The sequence below is a fragment of the Fistularia commersonii genome, chromosome 3 (genome assembly GCF_037954325.1).
Source record: "Fistularia commersonii isolate RoL2024-O1a breed Wild chromosome 3, RoL_Fcom_v1.0, whole genome shotgun sequence".
NCBI lineage: Eukaryota > Metazoa > Chordata > Actinopteri > Syngnathiformes > Fistulariidae > Fistularia > Fistularia commersonii.
The window spans coordinates 9838264-9854382 of NC_141286.1; the positions used below are offsets into that span (position 1 = coordinate 9838264).

Below are 16119 nucleotides of genomic sequence, written 5' to 3' on the forward strand. Positions count from 1 at the left end.
ACGTGACTCTCTTCACGATATTTTAAGGTCTAAGGATGGCACCGTCGCTTTTCTCAAAAGAAAATCACAACTCAAAGTGGTTACATCTTATAAAATCCATCCCCGCCCGTCCTCGCCGTGTCCGGTCCTTGGGGGACGTGGGTGGTTTGTGCCGGAGGAGAAGCGATGGAGGGGAAGCGAGGCGGTGAGTTCCCCGCCAGACGGAGGTGTGGGGGGAAGGAAAGCAAAAAAAAAAAAAAAAAAAAAAAAAAAAAGAAATGTTTCTGGTCGGCCTCGGAGTGTTTGTGTTAGAATCCTCCTCTGCCAAGAGAGAAAACATAAACACCGGCTGGACGATGATCGGAGGCAGGACCTCCTTTGCAAGTATTTCATGGTTTTTCCTTTTCCCTCCTCCTCTAACTCTTCCTTTGAGAGCGCGATCGCGACATGCACTCGCTCACACTCTCACGATGTCACCCTGTTCCTCCGGAGTCGGTCCCTTCCTCTTTTAACGCTCCTTGCCCTCCCTGCATCCGGTCTTCCTTTTCCTCTTCTTCTTCTTCTTCCTTATTGAGGCTGACGGAGTCCAGAGGGGTGAAAAAAAAAAGCACCACGGGATGCATCAAACGCCGCCGTCATCTTCAACCCCCTCCCTCCCCGAAAAAAAAAAAAAAAAAATCAGAACACAAAACAGCCGCTCCTCTCCCTCTGCCCTCGTTTTCTGAGTCCTTTCTCCGATTCTAAAAACCAAGGGTGGCGGAGACGCTAACTCCTAAAAAAGAAGAGATTTAAGTATAAAATGGCAGTTGTGATCCCCGTCCCATCTCAGTACTCCATGCTGTTACATTCTGACTCCGTCCTTTGACCCCGGCGCCATATTTACTTTATTATATTTACGCCATATTCTTCGATAAACAAGTAATTGGTTGGCTCTTCCACATTCACCGCCGCCACCCTCCCACCGCCACTGCTTATCAGACATACGCCGATTCGCTGGACTGCGTGCGTCCCAGATTCGGGGGTTGGGAGAGATGCGCCATGTCCTTCTTCCTGATCTCACAAATGGACTTCCTGCGGGCCTGCACGCCCCTGATGGCAGCCTTGATCTTGCGCCAGCCCAGGTGATTGAGCTCAGCCAGGTTGAGCACTACGCAGATGCCGCTGACAGCGAACATGAACACCAGGAAGACCGTCTTTTCGGTGGGACGGGACACGTAGCACTCAACCTCCTTCAGACACGGGTAGCGGCCGCACTCGAAGATCCCCGGCACACTGAAGCCGTACAGGAAGTACTGGCCCGCCAGGAAGCCGATCTCCAGGGCGTTCCGGAACACCACCTGAATGATGTAGAAGCGGGAGATCCCTTCCTGCCGCCGCACCTTGGAGCTCTTCCCGTGGGTGAGGCCCCGCGGCGCGTTTGGGATCTCCTTCACCTCCAGGCAGTCCGGCTCCTCCTTCCCTCCCCCGCTTTCACCGCCGTGCTGGACGAGGATGCCGTTTATATTGCGCAGCTTCCGCGCCCCGTCCCTCCCGCCGTAGTCCCTCTCCATGATGGGATAGAGGAAGGAGTAGCGGCGGTCTCGCTGCTTGGCCGATTGGTGCACGGAATAGGTGATGAAGCAGAGGCTGGGCGTGCACACCAGGATGATCTGGAAGACCCAGTAGCGGATGTGGGAGATGGGGAAGGCCTTGTCGTAGCAGGCCTGGTTGCAGCCCGGCTGCAGGGTGTTACAGATGAACATGGTCTGCTCGTCCTCGTACACTGTCTCCCCGACGATGGCCACGATGAGGATGCGGAAGATCACGACAACCGTCAACAGGATCCTGCGGAAGAACAACGGAGAGATGAAGTTCATGCAGACAGATTTATGGAGTGAGACTGGATGCCCTTTCCCCCTTCTTGGAATCTCTAGAGGAAATTTCTGTTAGCCTGCTAGCCGTTAGCCGCTGAAGCGCGTGGACCATAGATGGTAAAAGTAGGGTGCAACTGTGGGAGGAAGAGGAAAATAAATTCAGGGTTGGAGATGGATGCTGAGGTTCTTTATCAGAAGGAGGAGGAGGAGGAGGGCTCCAAATCCCATTTATCAGCCAAGATAAACAATCCAAGAATGGTCCGCCTGAGTGGACCTTTGATGTGTCATATGTGTGTGTGTGTGTGTGTGTGTGTGTGTGTGTGTGTGTGTGTGTGTGTGTGTGCGTGTGTGTGTGTGTGTGTGTGTGCGTGCGCACACTGACAGGTAAAAAGGTTACTTGGTACATCTAGTTGCCTTCTCGTGCGTCATTAGGTCCAGTTAGCATGGCAACCCGCCCCCCACTTCATGCTAAGGTAAACCGAAACCGTGGCTAATTCTGACCCACGTGCACGCCAAAGTATGCGTTGGATACCGACTCCGATGGTGCATGGCAACTGTCTCCCCTCGCTTGCCTAGCAACAAGCAGGTGCAAGACGAGCGCTGTTTCCAGATTAGTCGCTATTTTGATGGGAGAGAGAGATAATCGCTGCTAAAATTAGGCCCATGGGCCCACCTGGCACATCCGTGCATTCGTGCACGGACGGGGTCCAGCCCTGACATCTCTTTTGATTGGCTGATTGATTCTCGTCCCTTTCACCTGGGACAAATCGTTCATTCTCAAACACGAACAGCGTAAATAATGACGCCATAGATCAGCTTCATTGTGGCGGGCGACTTTGTTACAGCGTGGATTTATGGATATGTGTGTGTGCAGGTCAATGGATTGGACATGGGGAGATGGCGTCACAGGGCATGTGTGTGTGTGTGGGGGGGGGGGGGGTCCTCAAAAAAGGGAGTTGTGGAAAACACGAGTTTTAGAGGGTGGAAAAGGAAATGTGTCTTATGGACGTCTAAATGACTGGATGAATGTCTATATATGGCATGTAAATGAGAGGGTGTATGGTTGCAACTTTATATAAGCGGGTGAATGGTTGCAAGTTTCTAAATGATGTGTGAATGGGTGAGTGAATGGTTGAATATCACTTCATGACGTGTAAATGAGAGGGCGAACGGTTTCGTCCCTCCATATGATATGAGTGAATGAGGAACTGAATGGCTGTTTGTTACATGAATGACACAGTGAATGGTTGTAACTCTAGAGGATGAATGGCTGTAAGCCTATAAATGAGAGGGTGAATGGTTGTGTCTCTGTATGACATGTGAATGAGAGAGTGAATGATTGTCTCAGGCCCCACACGATTCCATGAGTGTAGGATTAGCGTTGTCGGTGAATGAATGAATGAGTGAATGAATGGAAGGACCAATAAATACACATTTAGCTTGGCGTTTAAAGAGGAGATTGAGTTCCATTGCTGCTGGTTTTTGCCAAAAATCTGGAGTGAATATCAGTGCTGGCCCCCTGCTCTACCAGATAATCATTAAATGGCACAGGTGTGTGTGTGTGTGTGTGGGGGGGGGGGGGGTAATCTAGCAATGTGGCAGCATTAATCCCCTCCAGTTTTACAGTTTTACCCAGCGCTATTCACATGCACCTCTCATCCACCTAAACATGGTGTGCCCCGCCCCCGAGAAAAAAAATGCACAGCCATCAGCCAGCAGCACCGAGAAGGAGCAAGAAAAATACATTTAAAAAGAATCAAAAAGAATTAAATGAGTTTTCCCTTGTAATGACTCCATAAAGGAGCTTAGTGAGTGGAGAATTCACAAAAAACAGTGAGTGAGTGGGAGAGCGCTCAGTGCTATACATGTCCACTTGGGCCACGCATACACACACAGTATATTTACTCCAAGGACACACACACTGCTCCACATCCCTGCAACAAAGCAGCGTCCAGACGGCGAGGGAAAACTGTCCAGACCTGATCAGGAGAAGTGTGTGTGTGTGTGTGTGTGCATGTGTGTGTGTGTGTGTGTGTGTGTGTGTGTGTGTGAGCGTGATAAAAAGACATCAAAATTGCTTTTTAAGATGAATTAGTTCGAGACCGGGATAAAGAGATTATAAAGTCTCTGAACTTGCGGCCTTGGATGTTGCCTCCTTAAATTAAAAGGGGAACCTGCCAGTGCCTGGCTATGATGGTGAGAGATGGGGGGCTCCGTGTGTGTGTGTGTGTGTGTTGAGGGGGGGGGGGGGCAGCAATGAAGGAAAATCTCATTATGGAGACTGAATTATATAATGGCGTCCGCACGCAAACCCACAGCTGTAATCTGTGGCCCGAGAGAGGAATCCTGCATTAGGGTTTTTTTTTTGTTGTCGCTAATGCCGTCGAATAGCTCCAGATTATCATAACACACACACACACATACACACACATAGCCTGCAGGCCCCTACCTGTTATATTTCTCTTTTTTCCCACCCACCCCCCACCACCTCTCCTGTGTTGTTTCCTCCCTCGTCTCATCAATAATGAACAAACGGGCCCAAGAAAACAACCGTCGAAGGGAAAAAAAAAACATTCAATCTCGTCAGTTTTCCACACCCTGGCGCCCCCAACACCGCTTCATCCGCAGACGCCGTTTGCTGCGTTACGCACAAACACGCCGCTGTCACGAGTCAAAACGCCTCTTCCTCCTGAAGCGATTGTGCCGCTCTGATCTGCTGCTGCTGTTGTCCCCCCACCTCTTCTCTTCTTGTCGGTGTTGCATTCATGAGGCGTTTATCATGTTCAAAGCTCTCATTATGGATACACAACTAATCAGTCAAAAACCGCACACACACACACACACACACACACGCTTGCATGAATGGATACCCACAGTGTTTGGTGGCATTGTTGTGCTTTAGTTTGAGTGGGAAGAAGCAGGCGAGGTCGCAGCTGGACTCCAGGGTTTGTTTTTTTTTTTGAGATGGGTGAGCGAAAACGATGACAAAGAATGGAATAAAAAAAATCAAGACAGCGGTGTTGTGAGGGTGGTGTTCACCACAAGGGAAAAAAAAACTGCTTCCAGCAGAACATTTAATGGGTGGAGTGTGAGTGTGTGTGTGGAGGGGGGGTGATAAAAGAATAATTTGGTAAATGGGAGAAAAAATCGAATGGTAATGAAGAGGAGGAGGCGGGGGACGTGAAATAATTGGCCGGTGTCGAGAAGGTTAGAGGGCTTTTGGAGGAATGGGAAGATGTAGCAGAGGAGATAAAAAAAATGGAGGAGGGGGGCAGATGTAGTTCCTTTACCCAGAACCCCCCCCTCCTTTTTTTTTTTTTTCTCGTTCTCCTCCCTTCCCTTCCATCTCCGCTCAGCTTCCCTCTGCTAGTTACCACGGCAACAGGCGAGGGGCAGAAAAGAGACGGAGAAGAGTGAGAGAGAAAAGTGTGTCGATTGGCCGCAAAGTCAACCCCAAGACCAGGCAGGTAAAAAGCCGGTTTGCAGCGGTTGAAGTGAGGTGGTTCACTCAAAGGCCGGCGAGAGAACGGAGCGACCCTCTGGGCCCCAAGCTCAGGTCGCCGAAGAGACACATCCATGTACTTCACGCCACCGTGGTTGTTGTTCAGCAACGCGTCCACTAGGGGTGGGTTGCGGAGTTCACCTCCGACTTCTGTTTCAGACGACAATAAACATGTCGTCAGGCGGACGGAGAATTCTTCTCCCCGCTCATACCGACGCCCCAAGTCCTGCGGAAGCGGTACTGCACGCCTTTTGGCTACATGTCCATGGAAAACATCGGTGATTATGAATTCAGAGGATTTATCGTCGGGCATAAACGATCTCCTTCACCATCCGCACCTCGGTCTCTCGTCCGCCCCCCGCCGTTCCTCTCGTTTCCTCCTTTAATCACACTTCTTCACTTCATTGCTCTTGAGGAAACCAGAAACAAATCTTTCCATCTAGCAAGTTGATCTCCAGAGTCGCGTCAATAGAGGACCCCCCCCCCCTGCTGAGGGGGAACCTCAGAGCGAAACCGGAGGTTGTTGACGGCGTGCTCATTAGCAGACAGGAAGCGGTTCTATCCTCCATTTTGTGCCGCGTAGGTGTCCGACCGTTGAACTCCCCTCCTCTCATTAATGCCGTGGACGGCAGCGTTTTTCGCTGCCACCTCTGGACTTTTTAATTTTTTTTTTTTTTTTTTTTTTGAACCAAATGTCTGCCGAGTGCGCTCCGGATGCCAGCTGGTCATCTAAATATAACAATCTAATCCCGTCACATCAGATGCGGACACACGCTCATGTTAACCTCCTTTCCAGTCTGGGGAGTTCCTTTGATTTTCTTTTTTTTGTCAATAGCTTGATATTCAGGGGTGTCTCTCTCTCCTTCTTTCTCTCTCTCTCTCTCTCTCTCTCTCTCACACACACACACACACGCGCACACACATATAAAAACACACACACTTGCACCGATGCTCAAAGCCTCGGAGGGGAATTCCAAAGCTGCAGGCCCGGTGACAGAAGGATTGAGGCGGCTCCAGGATCTTCATCCGAGCCCGCCCACCTCCCTCCCAGTCGACGTGCACGCTTATGAAAATACTGAGCCCTTTCAGGATAAAGACACCTCTCCATCCGTGCGTGTGTGTGTGTGTGTGTGTGTGTGTGTGTGTGTGTGTGTGTGTGCACTTTTTAATCAGAGGCGCACACACGCACACACTCCTCCAGCTGTTGCAGGGGGCATCATAAAGCCGATTGTGTCTGACATTGCCCAGCGTTTGCTCCCCCTGAAAAATACAATTTTTTTTTCTACCTACAAGGAATAATTACTTTGCCACTACCGAACCGCACTTCTCTCTCTCTCTCTGTCTCTCTTTTCAGGTAGATCGGCAACATTTTCCTGCTGGTTTAGTGAGATATAAATATTTCTACGGCAGCTGAATCTCAAAGGGAGGTGAATAGAGATACTTGAGTGTCTCTATAGGATGTGTGAGAGGGTGAACGGTTATGTGTCTATATGAAATGTGAATGATTGACTTAATGGCTGCATCTCCTGATATGATGTGTGAATGAGAGGGTGCATGGTTGCACGTCTCCATGTGAATTGTGAATTACAGGGTGAATGGTTGCACATCTCTATAAAAAAAAATGAATGTATGTAGGTATATAGTTCTGAGATGGCTATTTGGTTGAGTAGTCACTTCTGACTTCTGACTACTGGTATTTTGGATCTTCGGTGACTGAATTGAGCTCCTGCAAGTCGCTTTGGATAAAAGCGTCTGCCAAATGATTGTAATGTAAATTAATGTAATGTAATGTAATGTATATGTTGCCCTTCAATCAACTGGAAAGCGGGTCAGGAGGAAATCCACCTCTCATCCAATGACAGCCGTCCCCCGTGACCCCAAAGCCAGGCTAAGTGGTAGAGCTAATGAATGAATGAATGAGTGACTGTCTGTCACTCAATCAGACACACGCACACACACACACACACACACACACACACAGAGGATGCCCTACATGGCAGCGGGATGTTAACACGTCAGCCACAGATTGAAAAATCAAGTAAAGGATCAATTATGTACAAAGTTACCAAAGAAGACCTATCTCCAGATCAGTGAGCCGAAGCAACACGCGTGTCACCATGGCAACAGAGCAGGCATCGGGATCTTAAGGTGAGGCTGCGAGGGTGAAGATGGAGCGGTGAGGCGTGAGCAGGGGAAAGAACAGTGACGAGAGAAAAAAAAGGAGAAGAGAGCGAAGGCGTGGGTGGGAGAGGTGGCACTGGGGGTCAGCAGAGGGAACGGCAGATAGAAGGAGAGGGAGGGAGGAATGATGGGCGTAATCCAGATTAAATCTCTGGGTTTTGGACAATCCTGAGTTAGCTAGCGGCGCTGTGCTCGTGCCAGCTCTCCACCCACCGCCGCCCGACCCGTGCCAAGTCTCGACCCAAATCACATGCAGGGAGCTTCCACGGCGTGGGGGCGGGATGGGGGGCTGTGACACGGAGCCGGCGCCGTGGAGCGTCCCTTGATACTTTCAGCGTAAACTCGGCGGAGATGATTGACTCCAAAAAGGGAAAGGTGGGAATGCGGAGGTGGAGTGCAGCATTTAGAACACACACACATTATTCACACACACTCTCCATTACAGTAAACTCCCCTCACTGCTGGAGGAGTTCTCACTATTTCAGTCTTATTTACAATCATTTCTAAAGAGACAATTAATTCACCAACGGCTAAATTGAGTGATTAGCAGAGGGAAGCTTTTGCAGTGTACGAAAGTGTGGGTTTGTGGCATTCTTCCTCCGGGATCTGCTCGGGTCCTTGATAACTGTCTGAAGCAAGTGGCAAAGAGGTGACCGGGCGAAGCTCTTTTCTCCTTCACTTTTCCCACATGTGAACACAGCATCCTTCTATATTCACGCCACGACAGAGCACCCCCCCCCCCCCAAAAAAAAGTCGATCTGGTTCACATCACGCCACTGCCCACCGAGAGGCCTCTCCATAATTGGCCAGGAAAGCAGGGCGACTGTCTCACAGTCAGACACACACACACACACACACACACAATCAGACAGCTCAACCTTTTCACTGCTTAATTGCAGCTATGAATAGGTGTGCGTGTGTTGAGACTCTCTTGACTCCTTGCACGTGTCATCAGCTGCAAAGATGTGGATAGTTTTGGCACCGTGTGTGTGTGTGTGTGTGTGTGTGTAAGACAGAGGGTAGCCCAATTGTGTGCCTGTGCCCTTGAGTAATGAGTAAATATAGTAACCATGCTGCCAATTTGCTTACGTGCATGTTTGTATATTTGGATGGCCATCTGGTTCTGAGTGTGTTTATGTGCACTTTTCTCGGGGGGAGGTGTATGTGTGTGTGTGTGTGTGTGTGTGTGTGAATCAGATGTCTCCTTTTCTGGCGGAGACAGTGTGCGTTTTAGCAGGGCGAGAGGTGTCGCGGCCAAGTGCGTGCCGCTAATTTATTCATGTTGACTCCATCGCAACAGGCAAAAGGGCTGATACTGGCTCTGAGGGACAGTGGCTGACACACACAAACACACACACACACACACACACACCCACACACTTGATGAGCGTACAATTCAATCATCTGATATTCCAGGATGATCATGCTACTCCTTGATCTAGGTTCTTGAGTTCTTCCAGAACCCCTTCAGGAGCTCCTTGTTTAAGTGACCCGGTCATTACCGAGCTCAGAGGTTGAGATGCAGTGTGTGTGTGTGTGTGTGTGTGTGTGTGTGTGTAAGGCGGGACCTAATCAGGCAAAGGACTGCTACTGTTTCATCTTCAGAGAGCAGGTGAGGATGCGATGAAGTGCCGTCTAATTGGGAAGAGGATGAGCGACCGCTGTGTCAGCTTTGTGATCGCGGTGGCTGAAAACGCCATTGGTGGCATGGAATAAATAGCAGCTGGTCCGTACGAAGACAACAAACCCCCGGCCACGGCCACGACCACGGCCACGGCCACGGCCACGACCACGGCCACGGCCACGGCCACAGCCACGGCCACGCGTGAACACACTTGGCAGGGGAAAACCTTATAAGCAGCTATGATAGTAAGTCTTTACAGAAAATAAGTTATTGCTTCTACAGAGCTATTCTTCCTATCCGACATGACAGGACGTGGGGGTCTGTGGAGCATCTCGGCAAGGTGCTCGGCTCAGGGTGACTTTTCCATCGCGATTGACGATTTGCGAGAGATTATTGTGTTTGCGCAGCTGCGTAAAGCCGTTTGTGTTTGTCTGGACCCGGGACCCTTCCTGTTGGCCTGATGGGAAAAGGCTGGCTTTCTGCCTGGGTGGGTCAAAACACCACGACTGCCCCTCTCCTCTCCGGCGATGATTTCTCCTGATCCCGGGTTGGACGCCCGACGGGCTCGTCACCACACGCCTCTGCTCTGTCACATCCATGTGAATATACATCGCTGACCTCTGTCGTGTGCGCGGGATAAAAGAAAAAAAAAAATTTGCTCCACTTCCTGGACATCTCCTTTGTAATCTAACCATCTTTGCGTCATTTTAAAATCACAACGCTTTAAAGGGGAACTAGATATAACTGGTATATGCTTCATTTCCACAAGACGGAGATGTGCATGGTTGCAGCCAATGTTCGCGCCGCAAAATTTCTTATAGAGAACGAAAATTCTGTTTATTCATTATCCGACAGGGGGAGTGGAAAGATAAAGCAGCTGCGTAATCATTCAGGACCATCTCGATCGATAATATAGATGTTGTCTGACTCAGAATAGAAAAGACGGCTTTCAAAAAATAATATCTATAGAGTACATATATGTATGCGCGTATGATATACCTTTCTGTGTAACATCTAATTAGCCGTGGAAAGGACGGGCACGGGTGCAGCAGCGCTCGCCGTCCACGTGTTGGTGTGCCAGATAATGTCCGGGTTAAACTGGCGTCATTCTAACGCTGACCTGTTGCGTCCTCCGGCGAGGTGCCGCTGCTAAAACCCATAAGCCGCTGCTGAGTCACCCTGCCTGACACACCACCTCTGCAGGGGCCCTGCAGGGCTGGAGGCCCTCCCGGCCCCTACACCCACCCCCCCGCCACCTTCATCTCAATGCACATGAATTCTACTCTACTTCTTGCAAACCATTATCTCCCTGGGTGCTGTCCTGTTCCACACACACACACACATTCCCGCCTAAATGACTGAAAACTCCTCCATCTGACTCCGTGCTATCTATAATTATCTCTTTCATCCGCGCGCACACACACACACACACACACAGCAGTGTTCCCATTCGCCGAGCCCCCGTTACCGGTGATTTTTAGTTATTTTAGTCACAAACTGCTATTTACAGAAACATTGCGTCCAAAGGGTTCTTGTGTTTTTACGCTTTTATCGGATACATCTTTGTGTTTAAGGATAAAAAACGATATCCTATCAAGCGCTGTAAATAACATTTCATCCTTAACTGCTGAATTCTGATTTTTTTACTGGAGGAGGAGGTTCACGTGAGAGCTGTGTTTCTCGACAAATTCCCAGTAAGACGTGTATAAAGAGGGAATATCTCTGGATCAGCTCTGGAGATTGATCTTCTGACAAGAATAATTGCACACACACACGATGGGAGCTTAATGGAAACAACAAGCGGACCCTGACCTTAGCATATGTCGACTGCGAGGATGAAGACATGGACAATGTAAAACCCAGAGATGTGTGTGTGTGTGCGCGCGCGTGTGTGTGAGCGTTGAGGTATAAGCTTGGCGAAACAAGCAGCAGCACCAAATGCAATGATTCCCTTGGTTCTGCCATCCAAGTCATAAAAGCAACAGGAAAAGAATGAGCCGTATCTTTTGCGACTCATTTCTCGCATCCGTGTTTTTAAAATCAACCATTTGAGCCGCATATTCCTGAACGCCATGTCTCCCAGGGGTTCGGTTCGCACAAGGTCACTTTAATAAGCAGCCCCCTGACCTGCTTCCAGAGGGTCATTCAGTATGGAAGGGGGTCAAGACAACGAGGGGTTGTTTTGCTTGTTTTTCTATAAGTGTCTCCTCCGAACGATCACTCGGGGGAACCGGCCACAAGCCGACCAGCATCTAGAGCCCGTTTCTTCTCGTCTCTTTTTCCCCGCTCTGCACATAACGCACATGTTTCCTCTTCCCCGAAGGGGCCTTAACACCACCAGCGGGATCATCCATCACCTCCACGGGTGGTGTTGCAAAATATAAATGGAATGATCTGCAAGGGGCGAGTTACGACAAAGAAGGAGACACTTGAATGCAACACAGGACATGATTCAGGTACCTGTGCGACTGCCACGAGTTTTCCTCCATGGACGAGGGGACGTTTGGATCAACACGTCCAAAGAAAGAGACGGCTCCCCGTCTTCATTTGGGCAATCATAGATTGCAGGTGTTTTTGCGTCTCGAACTGGGATTTTGCACTAAAAACGGCTGCTGAGGTTTCCTTTTTTTAGCACCTCAGCCTGCCTGGAAATTTATATTAAAGGACAAAAAGAGAAAAAACTGAAATCCATGAGCTACTTGAAGCGTTCAATTACTCACTCAGCATTTGCCAATGCGGCGACCCACGCGCGCATTAGCGATGCAAATGGTCGCGCCTGAAGACAGTTTCCATTAGGCGCCCCGTCTTCTGTCAAGCTGCACTTCCTGCCCTATTATTGGAGATCAATGTTGAGTGGCTGTGGCCAACAGTGGCAGGTAAATGCCGCCACAGCCAATGAGAGACCTCACGACCCATGTTTTGACAGCAGAGAGCGCTTTATCACATTTTATCCCAAGTGGCCGCGTACCAATGCGGCACCACGGTCCATCGGATGATCCTGGGGTAGTCGATTTGTACCTGGCCCGCTGCCCACCATGGCGGGAATTTGTCACAAGTAGCAGGTGAACACACACATGGAGCGGGAAAACAAATCCCAAACCCATTCAACCAAATGCAATTTGACCATCAAGTAACCTGAAGCTCATGTTCAACACACACAATCTGATATTAGATAGTTTCCCGCTAATGTGTGGGCTGCCGTTATGGTAGAACACATGCTGGCACTGCCTCGGGTGCAACCTGTGCCCGGCGTCGCTTCCCCGCAGGACTGCCGGCATGGCTGCCAATGGGACGGCCCGGCCCCGGCGGTGCGGGAACCAATGGCTTTTGGGATTGGGGGAGTATTAGTGTGCATTTATAAAAATTCATGTCAGCCGTGACGGCCCAGATTAGGTCTCTGAGCTGCAGAAAAGCCAAATGCAGGGACGGGCACTTTGCTGCGGGAACACGGAGGCTCGACACACGGAAAGCCACGGCCGACCGGATATTTCCATGCGGGGGGCGGTAATGTTAAAACATCTGTCCGCGCATCTGCAAAGAGAAGCACGCTTTTTTTTTTTTTTCTTTCTTTTAAAACATCATCACGTGGAATTCAACAACATACACAAGTCGGTCAACACTGCAGAAAAATCATAACGCCAGGTTGATATTAGCGGGAAGCCAATTAGCGGCAGCTCTCCGCATGTGTGACATACAGACTGCAGCCGCTGCTCAATAATGCTCCTTAAATCAAGGACCGTGACTGTTTGAGATATTCAGTGGTTAGCAACAAGGTCCGTGGTTGGATTCCCACTGGGCGGCTTTCCTGTGTGGAGTCTCCACATTCTCTCCGTGTCTGCGTGGGGTTTCTCAGGGTTCCTCTTGGAGGAGGGTCACTAGTGACCCTAAATAGCCCAGACACATGAATTGTTGCATGTCTATATGATATGTGAGTGAGTGAGTGAGTGAATGGTTGCAAGTCTTTCTGATGTGTGAATGGATGAGTGAATGGTTGCATGTCTCTATGACGTGAATCAGTGAGTTAATGGTTGCATGTCTCGATCTGACTTGTGAGAGGGTGAACGGTTGTAACTATATGATATGAGTGAGAGGGTGAATGGTTGCATTTCTTTATATGATGTGAATGAATGAGTGAATGGCTGCATGTCTCTATGACATAAATCAGTGAGTTAATAGTTGCATGTCTCTATATGACATGTGAGAGGGTGAATGGTTGCATGTCTATCTGGCAAGTGCATGAGTGAATGGACGGGTCCGGGGGTCACTGGAAGCGGGATTGAATGAATGAATTAATTAATGTGAGGCCCACAATCACCAGATGAGCAAAGACAGGCTTTTGTGGAAAACTTTGTAAAAGACAGAGAAGGTGGAGAATTGCATTTCACAAACTCAGATTCCACATCCTGCAGATCCAAAGTCCCTCCAGATACTTAAATCCTCAGTCCTATCGAACCACCGTCAGACTGATTAGCACAATGGCTACCGCTAATGGGCGCCAACCAGGCATGGTGGTGCAAAGGTAAGGTGTTGGGATATGAATGTATTCTCTACTAAAAAAATGTTGGGATAACCGACGAAAGCTCGACAAAAGACACATGCTTTCTGGGAATATGCCGAATCAAACGGTGGCGAGCGGAAATTTCAACTTCCTGCAGAAACTAAGGTTTTCGTCTCCAGGGAAACAAGTGTTTCCTATCTGTGTGTATCTCCCAGCTGATACGCAGCACCATCTAGTCCCCTGACCCCAACCAGCGCCCGGTTCTTGTCGAACGACATGAAAGCTACGACGCCAAAATCGGGCCTCGCCGGCCACACGGCAAATCTGTGTCAGGGCAGCGGAAATACTCATCCTCGGCTATAAATAGCACATTTCTACACATCATTTACTTTATAAACCAGCTGACATTTACTCTCTCTATAATTCAAGGCACTGAGCGGTCGGGGTGAGTCAGGGCGGCTGCAGTGGTCCGAAGTCGAAACCCGCACCGGACCACGGAGGCTCGTGTTTGGTCCTGTCTGCTGAACGAAAACAAACAAAAACAAGTCCCTCAAAGTGAAACACGGGACGTCCTCAGCTTCCATTCTGAAAGGAGGGATGACTTCATGGCACGCAAGGAGACAGAGTGTGGACTCCTGGAGCAGCTGTGCTAGCCCGGAGCCTCCTCACGGCTAACAGTGTCTCTCCTGGTCGCCCTAAACCCCCCTTCATGTCACCGCCAGGGATTAAAGAAGCTAAAGCCAACCCCCCTCCCTCCGCTCACCCGCCCTTCCAGCAGGATTCCTGCGAAAAACACACGAATAACCGCGTTGCAGTTGATTCCATGAACGTATGAATTTCCTGACTTGGGGCCGCGACCCCTAACCGGGACTCACCTTCCGATCATGGTGGAGTGCTGCTGCACGGCAGCCTCCAGGAGGCGCTCGAGGATGGTCCATTCTCCCATGGCTGGAGTCTGGTGGCATCCACCGGGGGCCTGGAGGTATCAGGGGGTACCCCAACTTCCGAAGGAAAGGGTTGAGGGTGGTGGGAGCGTGAGGTGTGTGTGGAGTCTTCTTCTTCTTCTGGTCCTTCCTTCAACTGCCGCCCTTCCCTCCTGTGGGAGGGGGTCGCAGGTGGACCTGAGGAGGGTTCGAGTTGAGAGCAGGAGTTAAGGGGAAGCTGGTTGACTCCTCACATGCTCTTGCTCTTCTTCTTCTTCCTTTTTCCTGTCTTTTTTTTGGGGGGGGGCACCGGATGTACGAGGAGCAAACACACACACACACACACACACACCTGCTCACGTGTTCACCTGGCTCTTCTTTTCTGCTCCCCCCCGGAGCGCACCTGACCCCGTTTACATCCCGACGCGCGCACACGCACACGCACGCTCCTCTTCCTCTCCACGAGTTCCTTCTTCCGTTGTACGGAAATCAAAATCCGCGCGTGCGTGCGTGTGTGCGTGCGTGCGTGCTTCCGTCCGTCCGTCCGTCCGTCCGTCACGTCGTGCGCGCTCCGGCTCCCGCACGCACGCTCATCTCACGCTCAGGTGAGCCCGCAGGACCGGCGGGGGTCCGAGTCCCCGCAGCTCCATACTACAGACCCCCTCTTCCTCCTCCTTCTCCGCGCTCCTGGTTCTCCTCAGCCGGCGTTGTGGACGAGCATCTCCCCCGATCCCTGCACCTCCGTCCCCGCCGCTCTTGTGCACCTCCTCCTCCTCAGCCTGCTCTGCACGAGGTGCCTCTCCTCTCCTTTCCTCCCATCATTTTTTTTTTTTTTTTTAAATGGTGATATTTTTTTTTCTCCCCCCCTCCACCCTCTCCTCCACCTGCCTCCCTCTCTCCCTCTCTCCTCCCTCTGAGCTTCGCAGGGCTGCCAGACCGAGCGTGTGTCTGGGGGATTATGGAGGAATCATCCCTCTGCTCCTCCTCCTCCTCCTCCTCCTCCGCGCTCACTCTCTCTCTCCCCCAACCCTCTTCCACTACAACCGCTCTCCTTTATTTCTCTCTCTCTTTCCATCCATCTGCTCTCCTACTAGTCTCTCGTTCATTGTGTGGCGTCCAGGCGAACTTCACCTCTGTAGATATTTGCTGCTTAGTGTTTACGCGCTCACACACACACACATTGACAGGCCGGGCTATGCAAGGATACAGAGCTGGCGAGCTGACAGTGTGTGTGTGTGTGTTTGTGTGCTGGGGACGGAATCAGCAAGTCATTAAGATTTAGAGCAGGAGATTTCTTGTTTCTAATGATCTTCATGCTTCTTTTGGGTTTTATCGTCCATCTTTTAAGTGTGTGTGTGTGTGTGTCCAGGCGGTGATGGACCTGTGCCACTTTTAAACCTATTGCAACCAATCACTAGAAGAAAACACCACAGGAATTCTGGGATCATCAGGAACCTCCTTTCAACACACACCTTCTCAGCTTCTTCCTTGTTGTCCGCGTGGATCCAGTGACAGAAGATGAGCAATATTGACTTTGGTCTTCACCCTTCCTTTGCAAG

The 16119-nt window shown here is 50.3% G+C and overlaps 1 protein-coding gene across 1 annotated transcript; it reads right to left on the reverse strand.

The window, feature by feature from the left end:
• Positions 1 to 539: 539 nt before the first annotated feature.
• On the reverse strand, positions 540 to 15309 carry gjd1b (gap junction protein delta 1b). The gene is made up of 2 exons (XM_086143571.1): positions 14513 to 15309; positions 540 to 1803 (listed from the first exon to the last, which is right to left on the reverse strand). The coding sequence occupies exons 1-2, from the start codon at positions 14581 to 14583 to the stop codon at positions 954 to 956; spliced, it is 921 nt and encodes a 306-aa protein (XP_085999697.1). The 5' UTR covers positions 14584 to 15309; the 3' UTR covers positions 540 to 953.
• Positions 15310 to 16119: the final 810 nt, after the last annotated feature.